Source organism: Vicugna pacos, chromosome 18 (genome assembly GCF_048564905.1).
Source record: "Vicugna pacos chromosome 18, VicPac4, whole genome shotgun sequence".
Classification (NCBI taxonomy): Eukaryota; Metazoa; Chordata; class Mammalia; order Artiodactyla; family Camelidae; genus Vicugna; species Vicugna pacos.
In genome coordinates, this window is record NC_133004.1 from 31,830,926 (window position 1) to 31,852,106 (window position 21,181).

The 21,181-nt window shown below is 53.9% G+C and overlaps 1 protein-coding gene across 3 annotated transcripts in view; it reads left to right on the forward strand.

The window, feature by feature from the left end:
• IL21R (interleukin 21 receptor) overlaps window positions 1–17,758 on the forward strand; it is a 32,344-nt gene extending 14,586 nt beyond the window's left edge. For 2 of the 3 annotated variants that reach the window (XM_072942820.1, XM_006201226.4), the window contains 8 exons: window positions 3,886–3,949; window positions 6,910–7,012; window positions 9,321–9,520; window positions 12,036–12,181; window positions 12,943–13,120; window positions 13,575–13,671; window positions 14,653–14,734; window positions 16,294–17,758. In XM_072942820.1, coding sequence (XP_072798921.1) covers window positions 3,901–3,949; window positions 6,910–7,012; window positions 9,321–9,520; window positions 12,036–12,181; window positions 12,943–13,120; window positions 13,575–13,671; window positions 14,653–14,734; window positions 16,294–17,049 — 1,611 coding nt within the window. In that variant the 5' untranslated portion in view covers window positions 3,886–3,900 and the 3' untranslated portion in view covers window positions 17,050–17,758. Of the gene's footprint in view, window positions 1–847; window positions 906–3,885; window positions 3,950–6,909; window positions 7,013–9,320; window positions 9,521–12,035; window positions 12,182–12,942; window positions 13,121–13,574; window positions 13,672–14,652; window positions 14,735–16,293 lie in introns of those variants that run through there. The other variant, XM_072942821.1, reaches the window with a different exon arrangement.
• The last annotated feature ends 3,423 nt before the right edge of the window (window positions 17,759–21,181 follow it).

The window sequence follows — 21,181 nt, forward strand, 5'->3', positions numbered from 1 at the left end:
TCAGAATTCATTTCTTGGCACCAAAGCCTGGTGGGTAAGCACCTCTCCAGGGCTCCATCCCATCCAGGATTGTACCGGAGTGCTTCCCATACAGTGATGCATTTTGTGCTGACAATAGTCATGACCCCTGTTTCTCAGATGAGAAAACCGAGAATCAGAGAGGTCAGGAACTTGCCCCAGGGCACACAGCTGGCACCTGGCAGACTCCATACCAGGTACTCTTCGCTCCTTGGTAGGAGGCTGCAGAGATGAGGTGCTGCTGCGGGAGCAACCTGAGCAGGGAGGTTCTCAGGGCAACCTCTGGCCTTCGCTCAGGAAGCACATCTGGTGGTCTGGGTGCCTCTGGGCAGTAAGTTTCTGTTCCCCTTGGGAGTCAGCTGAGTGTGAAGTCCCAGAAAGGGATGGATTCAGTGCAGGGAGGGCAGCGGGACGGGGAGGTGTTCCTACTTGGTGCTGTGGGAACAGGAGGAGAAGGCTCTGTCATTCAAGACTGATGTTTCCCAGAATCAAATGGCTTATTTTAGATGATGTTCAATATCCCTGGACTCCCTAGCGAGAGTTAGACCCTTTTCAAATTTCTTTCAATCCTCGGATGATGCAGGGGGCGAGAATCTCAGTTTGGTGCCAGTAAGGCTTAAACACCTCTGTGAGACTCTTTAATCTCCCCTTTTAAACAAAGGCAAACTAGATCTCCAACTTCTAAGAGTCTTAAGCAGGGAATAGTATCTCGCAAAAATTTAATGATTGTCTTTTGCTTTCCTTGTATTTAGTTTTTACATTTCATTGTATTTGGTTTTATGGTAAGTTCATTGCTTTAAGAGACACTGATATCGCATCTGCTATATTCCAGGCACTGTTCCAAATGCTTTACAGATACTGACTAATTCTCCCAAGGACCCTATGAGGTAGGAACGGTTATTATTATCTCCATTTTACAGAATGAGGACTCTTGAGACCCAGAAAGGTTAAGTAAACTTCCCAAGGTCACACAGCCTGTAAACAGCAGTGCAGGGATTTGAACTGAGGCAGGCCGGCCCCAAGTCTGTGTCTGAACCACTGTGGTGCACACTGCCTCCCTGTTTCATACCAGTTCCCTGTTGATGGTAGTGACATTATATTTTCTTTTGAGACATGTTTATTGGAGCAAAACAATGGGAGGCAAGGTAAAGATAAATAGCAAGTAGATAATAGCACCAGTAAAAACCTGGAGGGTGGTAAGTGGCAGGAGTTCTGGAACATTCTGACACGGCTTCATGGATGCAGGGGTAGAGCAGGTGGGCCATGAAGACTGAGTTTAGAGAGATCAGGTGGGGGAAGGTGTTCAAGGAGAAGATGCAGAGCAAGAACTTGCCTTGTGCGAAGGCAGGGAGGCATGGTGGGGCCTGGGGTGCTGAGTAATTCGGAGCAGCTAGCCAGTAGAGCAAGAATCCAGCCCCTTGCACAGCTCTTTACGGTTCACAGTCACTGACACATCTGCTTTCCCACTGACTCTTAACTGCCAGGTGCTGTGGGCATTCTTGTCCTCAATTTAGAGATGATAACTGAGGTCAGAGAGTAGAAAGGCTCTTCTTTAGAAGAGCTATTTTTTGCTCCATGATGCTCTGGCTTCAAATTCTGGCTCTTTGCTCTACTCCACTGTATCAGACATCTTTGGTGGCAAGCCACAGAAACAAAATTCAACAAAATAGGTGGGTTTTTTGCTTATGTAAATGAAAAACCCAGGTGTGGACATCAGGTACAGCTGGATCCAGCTGCCATGTGCACTCTGGATCTGTATTTCTCAGGATTGACATCATTTTCATCTTTCTAAGAAGTGACAATGATGGCTACCAGCTTCCAGCAGACACTCCAAAGAGTACCTTTTTACTAGAGTTCTAGGAAAAATTCCCAGACTGTTCTCCTTGGCCTTGTCTGGGTTGGTTTCCATCCCTAATCCATTCACTTGGCCAGGCTGGTGGGGTGCTTTACTGGCCAGGCCTGGGTCAAGTGCTCACCCTATGGAGAAAGGTTCAGGTCAGGTCAGCTCCAGTTTGAAGAGTTGTTCATTAGAGGGGAAGAGATGCCAGGCAGACAGAAGCAGTAGATACATCCCTGCCATCCCCAGGGGCCTGTGTGTCATTTGTGCTGAGGAATCTGGAGGCATGTGGAGCCTTGAATCTGGGCAAAGGAAATTGTGCTTTATCCTGTGGTCGCTTGATAGAGCACCTGGGAGTGACATGGACAGAGCTGTGCCAGGCCTTGTGCTGAGGCTGGAGTCACGGATGTGGACACGCCAGTGAGGGGCAGACATGGACTCCACCTCCTGTAACTGGAGGTTGGATGCTCCAAGTATGAGAAGGGGGCTCCTCCAGGGTGGGGAGTCAGGCAAGGTCAGTGGTCCTTAAAGCAGATACTGTTTTATTTTGTTTTCCATATAATGATTCATTTAAAAAGTTTCAAGATCCTTTAAAGCCTGTTTCTTTTATATATATATATATTTTTTAATTGAAATATACTTGATTTACAATGTTGTGTTTCTTAAGGCAGATTTAAATGGTATTTGCTCCAACATTATTTTATTTTAATAGTGATGTTATTCCTTTTAACATGTGTGGGGGTAAAAAACACAACTATGGACACTATGACTTAGATGAGGTTGGAGTTAAATGTCTAAGTACGTTCACTTAGGGGAGAATACATTAAATAAATAATAGTGCACATGATGTGCCAATTCTTTGAAAATGAGACATTTTGAGACCTCTTAGCTTGATCTTACTAGGGGTCCTCCATTTCTGGTGCTCTGAGTTCTGTATGCATTGCAGCTGTGTGTGTGCGTCAGGGGCCCTGCGGGGGGCCCAGCGATTCTGCACATGGCTTCCTGAATTCTCGCAAGAATCCTGGAGGCAGGCTTTACCATCTTTACTTACGAGGCTCAGAGAGGGGGAGTGATGAGCCCAGAGCCACACAGCTGAACGTCTCTGTGCCCCTCACCGCTTCTTGCTTGGTGACCTGTTAGGGAGCTCAGAGGGAGCTCTCGAGGGGGCCAGAATAGGATCTGGGGAACGCGAGCTCAGGGATGGTGTCTGAAAGGAGTCACGCGTGTGACTTGGTCCCCACATGGGTCAGCCCTCTACGCTTCAGTTCCAGCTACACCCCTGTCATGGGGGTCGGTCTGGGTAAGGCTCCAGGACCCACCAGCCTCTGGCTGGTACCTCCTCAAGCAGGCAGAGAGCTGGGGGCCAGCCTGCTGGTTGTCCCTCTGCCCAGGGCACTGGAGTCTGCTCTTCCTGGATAGGCTGGCTCTGTTCTCCAGAGAGGTCTCTTCTCCACCTCACGCAGATCAGAGTCCAGGTCGTCTTCGTGTGATCAGGCTAAGTTCATCTTAGGTATTCACCTGAGGTTTCCTTTGTGGGCTAATCTTGGATTTGTTATTTAGTAGGAAGCGAATTCATTGGGGAAACCTCGACCTGGGGGTTTTGGGGGATGGGGCACTCAAGCTGGCTTCTTGTCAAATACCATTTTCCAAACCACCCCTCCCCAACCCCCCATCTTCTTTCTTGTCCAGATGAATAAATGTGCACACATCACGCTACAGCAGCAGGCTTAGCAGGGGTGGAGGAGCAGCAAGCTTCTCCCCTTTTGAGCTCCCTTCTCATCTGGGGCTGTGCAGGGAGCACAGGGAGAAGGTGGGAGAAGTGCAGAGGGATCGGAGGGGCGAATCAGCCACTTCTAAGGGACAGGAATCTGTGGGGACACCCATGGGCTCCTGACACTCTTGCTTTTCAGAGACAAATCGCAGAATCTGAGGCAAATCTTCCAAAGGAGGGATAGGGGCCCGAGGGAGGCTCTCCAGGGTTCCTTGGTCCCCAGGCCCGGGCCCACACTCTCGCTGTGTGTCTCTTCCAGGCTCCAGGAAGCAGCATGCTGTGTGGCTGGGCTGCCCCTTTCCTCCTGCTGATGCTCCAGGGAGGTAAGTGACTACTTCATGGTCCACAGGTGGGGAGCAGCCAGGACAGGGCTAAAGGCCACAGGGTCGGAGTCAGTGGCATCTGTCCACTTGCAGCCGACACGGGTCCAGTGGCCACCTCTGCATTACCCAGAACCCATCCAACCAGAGAGCTCCATCATCAAGAACTGGGTCCTGTGTGTCCCATGTGGCCCAGCCCTCCCGCTGCGGGAATGAGAGACTTCATCCTTTTCTGCAGCTCTCTGCCTTGGGTGGCTCCCATCCCTCAGAGTGAGGAAGTCCTGCCTTTGGTCTAACCTCAGTTTCTCCTCATCTCGTAAGAGGTGTTTTTCAACAACCACTGGATCCACAGCCAGCACTGGTGTTCCCCAGCGGGCAGGAGCGGGGCCGTGGAGACAAAGGCAGCTGAAAGCCTTGGACGGCAGCCCCAGAGGACCAGAGGATGTTGCAGTCAGAGGGAGAGATATTAGAGACCTGAGCTGGGAAAGTCCAGGAGTTAGATATGAGGGCACAGTCAGAACTGAGAGATCCAGGAAGCTTTCCCAGAGGAGGCGAGACACAGCACACAGGCTGGAATGGGGGCCGGACTGGGGTCAGGGGCGCGCTCAGCCACTGCTCTGCTGACTCATCTGCATTTCTGTCTGGTTTTTACCGAAAGACCCAGAGCCTCAAATAGCTCCATCAGGAAACAGATGTTTCCAGAAACGAGTTCCTATAATTTCCCTTTACCAGTGGTCAGCGCACTGTCCTGGCTCTAAAGGGACTTGAGGTCCCCCACTGCAGCTCCACCCACCAGGGGCACAAATGACAAGCCCCTGCTGTGTCCTGGGCGCTGAGCACCCTCGTTCCCTTTTCCCGACAGTCCACAAGGTCCCTGCTGCAGTGACGCCCAGCTCTCAGTCGAGGAAGCTGAGGCTCAGAGTGGATAAGGGAGAGGTCCTGGGCCACACAGCTGGGCAGTGGCGAGCTGGGATTGGTTCCCAAATCTGCCTGATTCCCGTGGCCTTAACTGCCTTTTTTTTTTAAATTTTTCGTTTTTGGTGCGGGAGTTAATTAGGTTTACTTACTTAGTTTTAGAGGAGGTACTGGGGATTGAACCCAGGACCTTCTGTATGCTAAGCATGCACTCTACCACTTTAGCTATACCGTCCCGCGGTCTTAACTGCTTTTATGCAGAGAGTGCCAGGTGCAGGCAGCGTGGTCTGCACCGGTGTGATATCATCCAAATACCCCTCCAAGGGGTCAGTATCCCCAGCTTACAAACAGGGACTGGAGCAGTCATGAGTCACGTGTCCACTTTCCATGCCTCTCACTGTCCCCCTCACCCTGTGATAACCCTGGGGTCTCTGCCCAGCGGTCAGCGTCCTGACCAGGTGACTGGGTTTTTTACTCCCTCTGGTTCCTGATGCCACCTCCACGCTACTTCAGGGGCTGCTGTCCCCTCCCCAGTTTCATTCCAAGTTTGGGACAAACTCTGTCCCTTGATGGCCTCGAGCCTACCTAGGAATGGCAGCTCCTTGCCAAGTTCTGGAACTCTGAGAGAGAACAACCAGGATGTAAACTCAGAGATGACAGCCACATGGGTTTAGGTCCTGCCAAAATCCATCCTGTGTTCTCCACAAGGTATCTGAACTAGCCCCTCTGTGCCCACTAACAGGCCTTGTGTTCCTCCCGGGGGAAGCTTCCTCCAAGAACAGTATTCGTGTCGACATCTCAGATCCCTTGGGAGTGTCTGCCCGGGGCCACTCAGCTGCAGTGAGAAGGATGCTGAGGCCACGCCCAAGGGAGCAAGAGAGCCATGAGTGATTAGCAATGTCTGCCACGTGTGTGGAGGTGTAGAACTAGCATGGATTCGATTCGACCTTTCCTGGGTCTCAGCAGCCCAGACCGAGAGAGAGACAGGAGGTGTGGTCCAGCCTCACAGCCTCAGTGTTCTCATCTGTAAAATGGCTGTGGGCACGGGTGAAAGGATGTTTCCAGCAATGGTGTCGTGGGCTCCAAATCCAGCTTCTGACCTAGACGGAGCCCTAGGAAGACAGTCCTACCGCCCCTTGGATCTTCATTAGTCAAGGAAAAATAGGGAAAAGCCACTAAAAGTGAATCTACGTAAAAGGGGAACAGATTTCTGGTAAATAGGAGGGGAAATGGCAGCGCTGCTACTTGGTCTTACAAAACAAAACCGAACTAAAACTTCTTAAATGTCTTTTGCCAAACATTCAACAAAATGTAGATTATGATGACGCCTCTATTTTTTGAACAAAGTGAACCAATTAATGTTGGAGGTGGGAAAGTATTAAATTGTCCAACAAAATTGCCTGAGGGGAACATGCCTGTGTCACTTGTGGCGGTGGTGGTGGTGGTGGTTTGGGCAGTAGGATGACACAGACATTTTGGCAGAAGGAGTCAAAGGCTTCTCAGTTTTCAGAAGGTTTCTGACTCCTTTGAAGCGCTGCCAGGTCCCTGAGGTCCACGTCCTGTCTTGGACCAGCCGCTGTGAGCAGACGGCTCCTCCCAGTCGGGGCTTCGAGACCCTTGCAGCCCCTCTCTCACTGACTTCATGAATCCCTCTCACGGGCTGTCCCTGTTCGCCTGACATCTGGGGAGTTCAGGACACGCCCACCTGGAGGGGGAGACCTGCCGGGAGGGATGCTGACCTGCGGGCTGGACACAGGGCTCGTGGGGAGAGGGCTGGGGGGACCCACTGAGTTTATGATGTTCACATTAGCGGAGGCCTGTCTCCATAACAAGTTTTCAAACTCTGGGGGCTCAAAAACAAAATTCTCATGTGGCAAAGTCCCCCTTGCCCGAGGCCTATATCTTAATGGCCCTTGGGTCACCATATTCATCCTAGCTGTGGGACCCCTGCTACAATTCATCCTCCAGCCCTCGAGGGGGTGAGTGGGTGACAGGGGTGAGGGCTCTGCAGTTCCCTCATCGAGGCCTCTGTCTCCCTGACCCTCCAGCCTGGGGCTGCTCAGACCTCATCTGCTACACCGATTATATCCAGACAGTCACCTGCATCCTGCAGACATGGACCGTGCACCCCGACATGCTCACCCTCACCTGGTAAGTGGCCGGGCCTCAGGGTAGCCCTGGAGAGCTGGGATGGGGGCAGGGCCGCCAGAGACCACAGACTGTGTTGGACCTACTGTGTGCCTGGCAGGTGGTTAGCAATGAAAACGAAAGCTGCCTCTTCCTGAGGGCTCTCTCAGCCATTTCACCAAGAGCATTTGATTTCAGCCCAAGAAGGACCGTGAGCTGGAAATCACCGTGCCCATCTTGCAGACACCCACACGGGGCTCGCGAGACTTGTCAAAGCAGGGCAGCTTTGTCCAGCCCCAAAGACAAAACTCTCTTGCCTGCACAGGGCTGACTGTGGTTTTGAGACCTCAGGGTGGCTAGACTCCCACACGAGTTTTCTGAAACTGGCATCCTGTTACGCTTCACGTGGATGATCATTTCTGAGCCTTACAGTTATTTTACAAATGAGGACACTAGGGTTCAGAGAGGTTATGCCATTTGCCCAAGGTCACAGAGCCAGTGAATGGTGGAGCTGAGACGCAAACACAGGCAGCCTGACTCCGAAATCCACGGGTCCCGATTAGTGTATATTGTGAAAGAAAAAAAATTTATTCGTGCCCCTTGTTAAAGGATGGTAAAGCAGACTTGATTCAAGACCATCAAGATAGGTGTAGGGACCACTGTAGGGCTTTGCAGTAGGGAAGAGGGATTGAGCTAAAGGCTGAATACAAGGAAGATTGGGTATTGATCGCTAAGGAGCAGGGGCAGGGCTGAGGGTCAGTGGGTGGAAAATTACTAAGAGGCAACATCAGGGAGGAGGGGCTTCTGGCTAAACCAGCCATCACCTGGGGGAGGGGGGAGGATGATGGTCCCCATCAGATATGGAGGATGGAGGATTCGGACCAAACTGGCTTTAGCAGGGTTCTTGCTAAAATTAGGCACGGCAGAGCATGGAAGCCCCAAAGTCAGGACCTAGTTGAGGTGAGAGTTCCGAGCAGCCTGAATTGAATCTGGTCAAGGAGAGATTCTTTGTCAATATGCTGCTCAGGATAAAGAACAGCTGGCTTTCATTCTGTTGTCACCAGTTTCTTCATTCACTTATTTATTCAGACACTTACTTATCAAGCTCTTGCCAGACACTTGCAGGCACTGGGGGGCCCAGCAGAGCCCGAGACCAACAAGGTCCCACGTGTCCTGGAGCTGACACATTGCAGTGGGGAGTGGCTGGGGAGACCAACAGTAAACACATAACAGCCAGCAGGATGCTTTCTGAGAACAAGGAATGCTCTAAAGAACAGGACTGTCAGGTAGAGAGCAAGTGACATGCAGGGAGGGTCTCCTTTAGCCGGGGTGGTCAGGGCAGACCTCTCTGGGTGAGAAGGAGGCAGCCTGCGAGCTGAGGAAAGGGCATTCCAGGCAGCGGGCACTGCACGTGCAAAGGTCCTGAGGTAGGAGACAGGCTAGTGACTTTGAAAAATAGTGAGGAGGTCAGTACAGCTGGAGTAGAGTGAGCCAGCGTGAGGGAGAGTAACAAGAAGGTTAGAGGTAGGCAGGGGCCAGCTTTTATTGTGTGGGTTGTGAGAAACCACCTGAGGGTTTTTAGGCATGGGGGGTGATGGGGAGTTTTTAAATGTCCCCCTGGTGGCTGTGCAAGAGGTTTGGAGAGCATTTATTCAGCAGAAGTTTCTATTTCAGCAAATATTTATCAGGGAACTGAGTTCACACATCTGTGTTAGCCTTGGCGCGTGGTCGTGTTCACAGCTTGAAGATATAGGCAGGGAAATAAATATCTGGTGAACCCCTATACATACTTCAAAATCCAGTTTCTGCCCGTGGCAGATCAAAAGCCAGAGCATTTCCCTCCAACCTTATACCAACAGCCTTCCTGGAAGTTCACCCAAAGTAGGGGATGAAGTTCATTTGGCTCTTATCTTGGCCCTGAGCACAAGCACTTATTAGGATTCAGCAGATGTTGGACAGAAGGGGGGCAAGAAGGAGACCTGAAATGCTTAGCATCCTTCTTGTAGGACAGTGATCCAGTTGATAGAACTGGCAGGGACAAATTTAGGCTTGGTCCAGACAAGAATGGCCCAAATTTGCAAAGTTGAGAGTTATTGTCCTAAATGAGGTAGTGAGTTCCTGGTCCTTTGGAGGTGTGCGAGCCAACCCTGTACACAGTTCATCAGGGCTGCTTCGGGGAGGGGGTGCATTCCCTGGGAAAACGGCGGTTGGACCAGGTGCCCCGTAGCCCTACCTCAAATCCCTCCCAGACCCAAGAATCTGGGCTTCGACCTTGGCCTTGTGCATTAAGCCTCCTGGCCTCCAGCCATGACCAGCTGCTCTGTCCTTGAAGGCAAGACTCCTATGGAGAACTGGAGGACAATGTCACCTCCTGCAGCCTCCGCCCATCCACCCACAACGCCACGCATGCCAAGTACACGTGCCGCATGGATGTGGTCCCGTTCATGGCCGACGACATTTTCAGCGTCAACATGACAGACCCGTCTGGCAACCATTCCCAGGAGTGCGGCAGCTTTGTCCTGGCTGAAAGCAGTGAGTATCCCTTGGGTCCCAGAGCTGAGAAGTACACAGGCTCCCTACCCCAGCATCAGAGCTGCCCTGTCCTGTGTCCTTACCTCACCTTAGGGTTCTGCTCTTTAGTTGCACTGGCGACTAATAGGTCGCTAATGAGTTGCTAATAGGTTTGAGCACTAACTAGAGAGAGACAGCGGAGGTATGAAAAGGAGCTGGACTGGGAGCCATGACCTCAGCCTCTGTCTAGCTGTGACCTTGGCCTTGTTCCCTCTATGTAGAGCGAGGGTCCTTTTAACTCTGTCTCTTAGGGATTCTGTCCCCATTATGAGACAAGTTGGGGCACTGGGTCCCAAGAGAAAAACTTCCCTGAGTTTTCTCACATTTATTAACTCCAGTGAGGCCCGGGATTTCCCTCCAGGCTGGAGGTGGGAGGAGTCCAGGGGCAGGAGGGGCTCGGCTGGTGGGAGCAGCCATCACTGTGGTTCCAGAATCAGGGCAGGGTAGGGTCCAGGAGGCAGCTTTTAGGGTGTGTGTGCAAAGCGGGATGTCCAGGGAGGGGGTCAGAGGCACGCAAACACAGACTGCTGAGAGAGTCCTGCCCTCCTCAGGAATGCCCCAGCCCCTGTGGTCCGGGAGTTTCTGGCCCTAGATTGCCAGCGGTGGGGACAGGGGATGAGAAGGTGTCTGTCATTCACACTCTGGGGGCCAGGTTTGCACCATTCTGCTGAGTGGGTGTTGCACTGCAGAGGGTGTGAATGAAGCTTCGCACACGCCCAGACACACCCAGAGTCTCTCTCACACCTTCCTAAATACAGCCTTGGACAAATGCACGGTGTCCCACCAGCTCTTAGCCTCCCCAGCACAGACGCAGAAGCTGCCACACTCTCTCACGCATGCGGACACGCAGGCGCACACGTGCACACACTAGCTCACATGCTCCCGCAGCCATGCAGATCCAGCTGTGGCACAGGGGCGCCCTCTTGCCCCTCTGAGCGAGCTGGGCAGACAGCAGGCCACCCCCTCCCCTGCAGAGGAGAAGGGACCGCACCACTGTCACTCCACCCTGCAGTGTGGCTTCAAGTCGCAGCTCTCTCTGGCCCCCTCCCTCCCACCCTCCCTGCCAGGGTCCAAGGCCAGGCCTGCACCCAGATGTGGCAGGAGGCAGATTCTCCCTCACCCCCCAACCCAGGACCCCTCCCTCCTCCTGGGCCCTGGGCCACCCTGGGCTGAGCAGCCCCCATCCGTGACCCCGTCCTTGACCCTGGGCTCTGCAGACATCCCCTCACTTCCTCCCTGACTGGTTCTCACTGCCCAGCCCAGGCCATACAGGGGAGCGGAGGACTGGCCTCTGCCCACCTGGGGAAGAGAGGAGAGGGCTGAGGAGCTCTTCTGGTCCCAAAGGACCCATGACTGAAAGAGCAATGACAATAATGCCCTCACTGTGGCCTCCTGAGCGTGTGCCTTCTCCCACTTCGGCTCATGGTGCTGAGTCGGTGCTGAGTCATACGCAGCTTCAGAGTTCCTTTTTGGAACCCCTGGAAGGTTCATTTGTTGGTTTGACTAGTATCTCTTGGGGGCCTGCTGTGTGCTGGCTCTATCTCTGAGAACAAAACCTCTGTCTCAACGAGCTGAGATCTCCGAGAGGGGGGCGGATGGCAAGCAGGGTCACGGAGCAGAACATGGGGAATGTCCGATGGTGGCAGACGGAGCTGGGGGAGGCGGGAGCCGGGGAAGGATGTCACTCCTCTCACACCTGGACAGCGCTGTCACCCAGCCTCCTGAATCACCTCCTTCTGCTGCTTAGTTTGGTCTCCGTGAATTTTCACCCCATGAGCTAGAAACTGGTCCCTTTTACAAGAGAGGAAATGAAGACACATGACCTGTGTCCAGCTCAAGTTCATAAAACAAATTTGGGATGGAGCAGAACTGGAAGCTTTGACCTTTACACAGAAGCACCCAGGAGACCATGGTGGTGTGGCCTGGACCTCTGCTCCTGCACCTTCCAGAAGATGTCTGGGAGATGGGAACAGGATGTCTTGGGAAGCTAGAATTAAAAGTGAATGATGTCATCATTTAGAACAGAAATGGAGAATGGGTGGGTCTGGCCACAGTGTGGCTTAGAAAGCTTTAGGACTGGCAGCTAATGTTAACATTTGAGAGCTTTCCCACCATAATCTGGACTTCCAGCTTGTTGGGTTTTTTTTTCCTGGCCATGCTGGTCTGCTTTCCTGCCCCCTTGAACGTGGCATCCCCCTTTAGATGGGGAGGGCTCAGTCCCCAAACCTGCTTCACCCACATCTGTTCCCTGCCCACCCCTGAGTTTGCAACCCAATCTAGTCTAAATCTCTCATTTCTCAGATGGGCGAACAGAGGACCAGAGACAGGGGATGCTTCACCTCAAGTCATTCTGGGTTACTAGTCCTGATCTCATCAGTGACTGCTCAGGTGGAGGGGAATTTATTCCCAGCACCACATCCCTTTCAGCTGCTGCAAAATCTCATTCCATTTTATCTTTCTGGCTTTTTCCTGGAAGTCAAGCCATCTCCCCCTTTCAACGTGACTGTGACCTTCTCCGGACATTATAACATCTCCTGGAGCTCCAGTTACGATCTCTTCGCGCTGAAGGGCAAACTTCAGTACGAGCTGCGGTACAGGAAGCGTGGAGACCCCTGGGCTCTGGTGAGGCACTCGGAGAATTGGCAGAGGTGGGGGAGGTGTCAGAAACAGATGGTCTGGAACCTTCCCACTGTGCTTAGAACGGCCATAGTGGGAGAGTTCCAGAAGTACCAATAGCCAGGGAAGTCCAGGGTCAGAGGGACTGTTGTTTCAAATGTGAAGGCCTCTAGAGGTGTTCTTTGTTTAGAGTGTTGCAGAGTTCTGGAATGGCCCACTCTTTAAAACAGTTGAAAGTTCTAGAATTATCCATCCTTTAGAATGGTCCCAGTTTAAGATTTTCATCAGTGCCATTTCTGAGACTGTCCCCAGTGTCCATTGCTAAGATGCCTGCAGTTAAAGACTTCCAGAAATGCCCCCTATTTAGAGTACCTGCTGTTGAGGAATTCCAAAAGTGTCCAAGGTCTGCGATGCTGCCAATTGAACATTCCCAGGAATGGCCATTGCTGCTCCGGGGACAGTCCCAGGCTCAGCAGGAAGGGTGCCTGCCAGGATCGTGAGTGGCTGAGCTGGGATCAGAGGAAAACAGAACAAAGCACCGTGTCCCAGGCGAGGCTGAGGCTGGGCCCGTGGCTCTGTGCTGCCTATGCTGGAGAGGCCAGAACTCAGACTAGGGCCTGTTTGTTGGCGGTGGAGGGGGTGGTGGGAGTGGAGACTTTGCAGGAGAGACTCAGCCCTTTTATGGAGGCTGCTAAAGGGTGGTTCTGCTGGAGGCAGGGGCTGGCCTGGCTGGTCCTGACCAGTTGTATCTTTTCCTGTGCCGGCAGAGTCCAGGGAGAACGCTGATCTCGGTGGATTCGAGAAACATCTCTCTCCCCCTCTTGGAGTTCCACAAAGGCTCCAGCTACGAGCTGCAGGTGCGGGCAGGGCCCCAGCCTGGCTCCTCCTTCAAGGGGACCTGGAGTGAGTGGAGTGACCCAGTCATCTTTCACACTCAGCCAGAAGGTAGGTGTGAAGCTGGGATGGAGGCCCCGCTCCTTGTGCCAAATCTTGTCCATGTGCAGCAGCCCTGAGCCCTGAGCTTCCTGGCATGGCTAGAAGATATCCCCTCATTGTGTCTCCCCTTATAGCCCTTTTGCAGCATTTCTGGGGCTCCTGCTTGCCAGGCCCTTCATTGGGCACTGGGTGATTCTCCTGGCAGGGCATTTGGTCCCCCTAAGATACCTGTGAAGTGGGAATTATTACCACCATTTTGCAGGTGAGAAAACTGAGGCTCAGAGAGAGGAAATCATTTGCTTAAGGTAGGAGTGGGAGCAGGATTTGAACCTATGTCTATCCCACTGCAAGGCACCAGCATCCATCCCCATGGCCCCTTCTGCTCCAGGTCAGACCCTTTGCCCAACACACCCAGCCCCTGTGGCCTCTATTCCATTTCACTCTGTGTTTGTTTCCTTCCCAGAGATAAAGGGAAACTGGTACCCTCACCTGCTTCCCATCCTGGTCCTCGTGTCCCCCATCCTTGTCTTCTTAGGCCTGAAGATCCACCTGCCTTCGAGGTGAGGCTGGGTAACAGGGAGGCAGGGAGGGGGTCAGCCTGGGCCAGGACTGGGGGACACCGTGACGGTGATAATGACAGTGATGGTGATAATAAACCATTTACTGGGCACTGGGTGGAGCACTCACTTAACCATGACAGCAGCAACATGAGCTTTACATAGCATTTACTCCCATTTGACAAGTGGGGAAACCAAGGCCCAGAGCCACCAAGGAACTTGGCCATAGCCACACATCTATGAAGTGGAGAAGGTAGAATTTGGACCTCGGTTGGGCTCTTGTCCAGTGAATCTTAAGCTCTGAGTCCCAAGGGGCAGGAGGGGGCCATTGGGTGGGGGTAAAGGGTCTGTGGGCTGATCCCCCACCATCCCTTCTGCTTCAGAAATGGATTTTGCTTTTATCTGTTTATATGTTGGGTTTCTGCTGAACATGGCCATCAAGAGAAGGGCTGCTGCTGCTGAAAAATAAAACCAAAGCTCCACTGGCCTTTGCCAGTGCTGCCGGCTTGAGGCTGTCGTTTGCTGAGCCCTTACTAAGTGGCAGACGCTGGGCCGGGGGCTCTGCATACCTGGCTTATCTTGTTTAAGGAAGAGAATCTTGCGAATGGCAGTGGAGATTGCGGGGTTCAGTGCTCTCTCTAGGTGCCTCAGGCACTGCGCCCATAGGCGCTGACTCCTCCCCACAGCTCTGGGGAGTGGTTCTTTGCTCATCCCTGGTTGGGGAGGAGGAAGCCAAGGCTCAGAGGGGCTGCATTTTCTCAGCACAGAATAGGCAGCCAAGCCCTGAAACTCCGTGCAGCTTCAGGAGACTCGCTGTCCCACATTACAGATGTGAAAATTGAGGCCTGGGCCAGAGGGAGCAGAAGGGAGGGGCCTGGGTGTGTCTCAGAGGCACTGAGTCTCCTGCAGGACAAAGTCGGGGAGCATCTGGGCAGGCTGCCCTCTGGTAGGTGTGTGGGGCTCACTTCATCTCTGCCCTCCCAGATTGTGGAAGATGTGGGTGCAGGTGCCGAGCCCAGAGCACTTTTTCCAGCCCCTGTACCTCGGCCACAGCGGAGACTTCAAGGTGAGTACTCCCACCCTGTGAAGAGCCCCCCCAGAGCCTCTCACCCTCTGGGAGCTTGCATCCACCCTCATGCCCAGACTCCCAGCCCCACCCTGCAGGCCCGAGGCTCCCAGGCCCCCACCAGGGCTGGAGCCAGGCTTCAGCCTCTGTACCTGCAAAATGCAGGAAGTAATTCCTGTGGGGCAGAGTTGCCATAAGAAATAAACAAGATCAGGTAACATTTCCCAGCCCAAGGAGCCCAACTTGGGGAGGACGGAGCCAGGTGATCCCATGAGCCACAACCTGGCCTCCTGGTCCTATGGCAGAAGCCCTTGATAGGGAGGTGGAGAGCTGGCAGTTTCTGGGAAGGGAATGGCTCCACCTGCAAAATCCACCAGCCTCCTGTGGGCCCCAGCCCCGCCGCTACCGCCAGCGCCCTGGATTCTCTGTGCCCGTTTATCACTAGGCACCTGTCTCGGTGGTGGCGGCGGCCTGACAGCAGCCACCGCAGAGAGGATGTGGTGACGGCTGGGAGGGGCAGCCCACCTGCTCTTGCAGAGCCTGGAAGTCAGGAAGTGCGATTAGAGCCCTGACTGAGCTCCCACCGCTGCCTGCTGTCTGCCTGGAGCTCCCCGAGCACTGTCTCACCTCCCCCTCTTTTATCCTCACAGCAGCCCCTGTGGGTGGGTGGCAGGGTGGCAGGGTGGCTGAGTGGGTGGGTGCTCCATTGTCCCAGGGGACCCACAAGGAGACCTGGGCTCAGAGTGGGACAAGGGAGGAGCCTGGGCTCCATCCCACACTGGAAAACCCTTTCTTTCCTCTTTCCTCTGCACTTTCCCCAAAGCTCAAATATCACATCTATTTTGCAAGCATTTTACCAGTATTCATCCAGCATATGCTGCACACCAGGGAGTCTGCTAGGAGCTTCAAAGATAGTGTTTCGTGTATCTTTAATTCCTACAGCTGCCCTGTGGTGGAGGGGACTATCAGCAGATGAGGAAATTGAGGCACAGAGAGGTTGAGTAACTGGCTCAAGGCCACACAGCTGAGAAGTGACCTCAAATCGGTGGTGGTAGCCTCAGCAGGAGTCTGAGATGAGCTGTCTGGTGGAGTAGATTCAAAAGTGGTAGATTTCAGTTCTCAGGGATTTGCTCTGCTGATTGGGTGGAGACCCAGTGTCAGGAGTGGGACAATAAAACAGGAGGCCTGGAGGGGCTCTGTCACTCAGCCCTCAGGCCCTCCAGCCTCCGTGTCCCCACAACTCAGGAATCTGGGCCCTGCACTTACACAGACCTCAGGAACTTTGGATTGTGTGAGCTGGCAGGCTGCGGAGGGCCATGGTTCCCTGCTACAGGAGGGGAACTGAGGCCCAGGGAGGCTGGTGGGGACTATCACTGGACAGGGACGCAGCATGATGCTAATCTCCCCCACCCCTGCCTCTCTCTTTACCTTCTGGTGTTTCTCTCTCTCTGTCTCTGTCTTCCTCTCTTGCTGTCTGTCCTGTCTCTGTGTCTGTCTGTTTCCACCCCCTCCCTTGTCCCCACTCTCATCCATGACTTCCCTCCTTTTCACTCTCGTAGAAATGGGTGGGTGCACCCTTCACTGCCTCCAGCCTGGAGCTCAGACCCTGGAGCCCAGAGGCACCCTTGCGCCTGGAGATGCACAGCCAGTGCTCCCCACTGTGTGCAGCCAAGGAGCTGGTGCTCACAGAGCTGCGGAAGCCCACAGACCTGGTGGAATCCGATGGGGTGACTGAGCCTGGCTCCTGGGGCCCAGCGCCCTCCACCACTGGCAGCTTGGGTGGCTCAGCTTACAGCCAGGAGAGGGACCGGCCGTATGGCCAGATATCCATCGAAACGGTGACCGTGGTGGACGCAGAGGGACTGTGCGGCTGGCCCTGCACCTGTGAGGATGATGGCTACCCAGCCCTGAACCTGGACCCTGGCCTGGAGTCTGGCCCGGGCACTGAAGATGCACTCCTGCACACGGGGACCACAGTCCTGTCTTGTGGCTGTGTCTCAGCCAGTGGCCCTGCCGGGCTTGGGGGCAGCCTGCAGGACAGGCTAAAGCTGCCCCTTGAGGATGAGGCAAGTTGGGCCCCAGGGGTTCCCTGGAGCAGCAGGCCGCCCCGAGGGGTGTCGGATAGTGAGGCTGGCTCCCCTACAGCTGGCCTGGATATGGACACGTTTGACAGCGGCTTTGCGGACTCTGACTGCAGCAGCCCTGTGGAGTGTGACTTCACCAGCCCCAGGGACGAAGGGCCCCCCAGGAGCTACCTCCGCCAGTGGGTGGTCATGACGCCTCCACCTGGGGGGCCGGGGCCCCAGGCCAGCTAGTAAAGTAGACTGGCCATCCAGAGCCGGCCATGCTTCTGGGCCACGAGCCAGAGACAGGGTCACCTGGGCTGTGTGTGAAGAGGCCTGCAGCCCTTGGTCTTCCTGGTGGGGCCCCTCGATGGGGCCCCTGAGCCCAGTGTTCAGGATGTGCGTCTGGGGCTCTGGTGCCCAAGTGCCCATGGACACCGAGCATGCCCATGGTTATGCCATGTGCCCAAGGCCACATGTGTCTGTACCTACCTGAGCTCCCTGTGTGCACAAATGCCTCTGTGTATGTGATGACAGCCTCCCTCTTTCCCAGGCACATGGGGTAGCCCCTGGATCATGTGCTAACAGGTTGATCCAGTGCTGCCCACAGGCCCTGCCAGTACCAGGGCGCTGCCTGGGGCAGACTGCCAAGCTCAGCCCTCCAGGTCCTGCATCCAGGAGCCGCCAGAGTCCAGACTGTTCCTTTCAGGGGCCAAGCCCACGGTGACCCTGAGGGTGGGAAGACTTGGGGGGCGGCCAGCGGGCCTAGGTCTGAATCCTGACTCTGACGCCTCCTGGCTGTGCCACCTTGGGCAGGTTGCTTTCCCGTTCTGGGCTGGAGTTTCCTGTCTGGACAACGGGGGTGGCGTGCCCTACCTTGGGGAGAAATTGGTGAGGTCGCCCATGTATAGTGTGCAGCCCAGACCTTTAATAAACATCAACTTCCTTCCTTCTGCGGCCAGGACCAAGGCTCGTGCTGGAGGCGGGTAGGGGTGAGAAACCAGACACCGCCCAGGTACCTGCGGGCTGTCCCGCCCTGTCGAAGGGCACATGGGGGATTCCGGCTTCGTCTCTTAGAAACAGCCCCTTACCGACCAAGGTTTCTTTTCCTGGCTCCTGCTGCCTGTTTTGTTGTTCCCTTTATGCACCCAAGACATATTTATTGAGTGCAAGTACTTGAAGGTGCAGGGCTACCTGGAGAGGACCCATCCTTTGGCATACATGTGGGGGAGGGGTGCAGACCAGACTCTGCAGGAATGAGACAGTGGTCCTGGTCCCCCATGTCTCATTTGCTTGTCCTGGGGAGCCGGGGGAAGTCAAGTTCTCAATAATTTGTCAGGGAGCCTGCTGACATGTGAATTTAAGATGCTAAGAAAATACTTCTTTGCGATGTTTGGAAGGCACGTTACTGAACACAAGAGCTAGGTATCAGTGCAGCATCTTGCATACAACTTATACTTAAGAAAAGAAAAGAGATCCTTTATCCCCTAAGGGGGCTCACCTTTAGAGGCAGTTTTTTGAGACCACCCAGCAGGGTTAATTTGGCAGAGGGTCTGATTCAGCCACAGGCTCTCAGAACCCTGGGGGAATCATCACCCCATCATCCTCCCCAAAGTCCACAGGACGGTGCCTGAAGGAGACAAATTTGGCTTGCCTCTGCTTTTGGACGAGGGCTGAGCCAGAAGCCAGCCCTGCTGATGGCTTTTCTGTGACTCCTCTGTAAAAGGGGGTGGTTGGGAGAAGTGGCCCAGAGAACATGGGAGTCCTTGGTGCCAAAAGTTCTAGAACATTGGATGGTCATAATAGTGGGACTGAACCTGGAATCAGGGTGCATGAGGCTAAGATAGGAACACAAGTGTGAAACCACAGCCCCTGCAGGTGTGAGCAGCCCTCACCATCCCCCACCGTCACCGTGGAGATGCTTGGGCCAAGGTGTGCTGTGGTTTTCACACCCTCTTGGAGGCCACAGGCTCCAGGCACCCTCTGAGCCCCAGGCTCCTGGGGGAAGCAGCTCAGCTCTCCAGCACACAGAGCTCTGAGTCAGGGTGCCGGGGGAGGGGACACTTGGGAGACTGGCTGATGCCAGGCCTGGGGGGTGGGACGGGGCTCTGACCTGGACCAGACATGGCTTCTCACTGATTCTGTCTTTGAAGGGACTCAGCTCATAAATATGGGTGCAAAATAGAGACTAGAGCTGGTCCACCTGGGAGGGTGGATTCGTAGGAGTGAGGTGGATGGATGGATAAAAGGATGATAAAAGGCATGAAGGAGAGAGAGTTGGATGGACAGATGGCGATAAACAGTTGTTAGAGACAAGGATGAAACAGCAAACGTAACCTCCGTGAAGGCAACAACTCCTCTTTTGTTCCCTGCACGACCCCAGGCCAGGCAGAGAGTGGACCCTCAGTAAAGCCTGGTTGGCAGTATTTGCTTATGTAAATACTTCCACTGTGGCCAATTTCAAGCTACCAACTTGACGGCTGTAAACAAGGGGTTGGAAGAGATGTTCATAATAAACTCTTCTCGCTGGTGTGAGCCAGCCCCAGCACACCATGGATGGGAGCCCAGAGGGGGCGTCAGGAGGGCCAGGCTGGGGGTGCTTCAGGGTGAGATGGTATCTGGTTGGACTTTGAAAAATGAATCAGAGTTGTTAGGGACACCACCAGCTCCTTGGGCAGAAGAAGAGCTTGAGTGAAGGCCTGGAGGTGTGACTGAGCCCTGAGCCCCTGGGGGTGCGGAAGGCGGTTCGCTGTCACCCAAAGGCCAGGCCAGAATTGCTAACAACCCCGTCTTAAGAGGCAGGATTGGTAGCAACCCCCCTTTTGTGGATGCCACAATCTGCTCCTGGCCCGGCCCTTTTCCATCTGCAGGCTCCGAGGCACCGGGATACCCGCGTGACAGATGAAGTAAAGATGCAGAAGGGGCCAGTGACTTGCCTGAGGTCACACACTAAATTGGAGGTCAGAGTCAGAACTTGAACTCTGGTTGCTCTGATGAAAGAGAACTAGATCAGGAGGGAAGAAACTCTTGGCAAACACCTGTGGGTACCTGTGCTTCTGCCAGGGCAGCATCCTGTTGGGTGGCTATGGATCCAGGCCTGGCCAAGAAAGCATCCTGTCTTCCTGACCACAGTACTGGTCAGACATGAGATCCAAACTGGTCCATATGCTCTTCCTCCTGCTGAGATTGCTCAGCTGTAGGGGTGGACAAAATCTGGAGCTGCTGGGAGAGGGGCACCAGGAGGGAACAGCTCACCTGAGATGAGGCCAAGACACAGGAAAGCGGAGCTGGGAGGCGGATACCTATTCCTGGTATCATCTTTTAAGGCCCTGGATCCAGCCATGCCTGAAACTACACACCCCCTGGAATTTTGAGGTCCATGAATATAGAAGTCATTACGTTGTTGACCAAATACTTCTAACTCTTGGTCTCCTGGTCAAGATGGTGCCGTATGACCAGGACTGGCCAATGAGTGGTGAGCAGAAGTGGTAAGTTTCAGTTCTGGACCAGAGCACTGGACTGATGGTTGTGCTGCCCTCTAGAGTGTTCCTCTCTGCCAGTGACTGGTGATGTTTGAGATGACAGCCGCTCCATCAGCCTGGGTCCTCAAGTGGGGAGACGTGGAGCAGACCTTCTAGTTCACCTGCGATGTACACATATTGTAAACAAGAAAAAAATCCTTTGTTCTAATCCGCTAAGGTTTGGGGGCTGTTTGTTACCACAGCATAACCCAGCCTATCCTGACTAAATCGATGAGCTGTAAGTTTTCTTTTTTTGCTTAAGCAGGTTTGAGATGGGTTTCTGTCACTTGCACTAGGAAGTGTCCTGGCAATATTCTCAGTGCATCCCTACAATAAAGACTCCTCCCATCCCAAGGAAGGACCACATTCAAAGGGGCCAGAGGACCGGGCTCCATCATGTCTCGTGAATGACCTTGGGCAAAACATTTGCTGTCTCCGAGCCTCAGTTTCCTCTTCTGTAAAGTGGAGGCAGGACTCAGCCTCTCAGCTCGCGATGGGGATGAAAAGGGAGGATGAAGACCAGACATTAGATGTGAGTGGGCTTCTCCGCCATTCCCTTCAGCCAGCCTGAGTGTCACATGAGGGAAGGGCTGTGGTCCCAGCCCTTCTCTAGTTTCCTCCCAGAGAGATAAACCAAGCTGACATTGCCCTGTGTGAGGATTTAAAAAACCCGAGAACCCCAGCTTCCCAACCTTTCCCCATTCATTACCACGAGGTCTTAGCCTCCGATGCTGTCTGGGTGTCCCGGACGATCTACTTTGGTAAGGAAAGAGAGGATGCCAATCAGCCCCCACCCTTCACTTTACCCCTGGGGAAACAGAGGCCCAGAGGTGCATCACCTGCAGTCCGTGCCTCCCACTCCA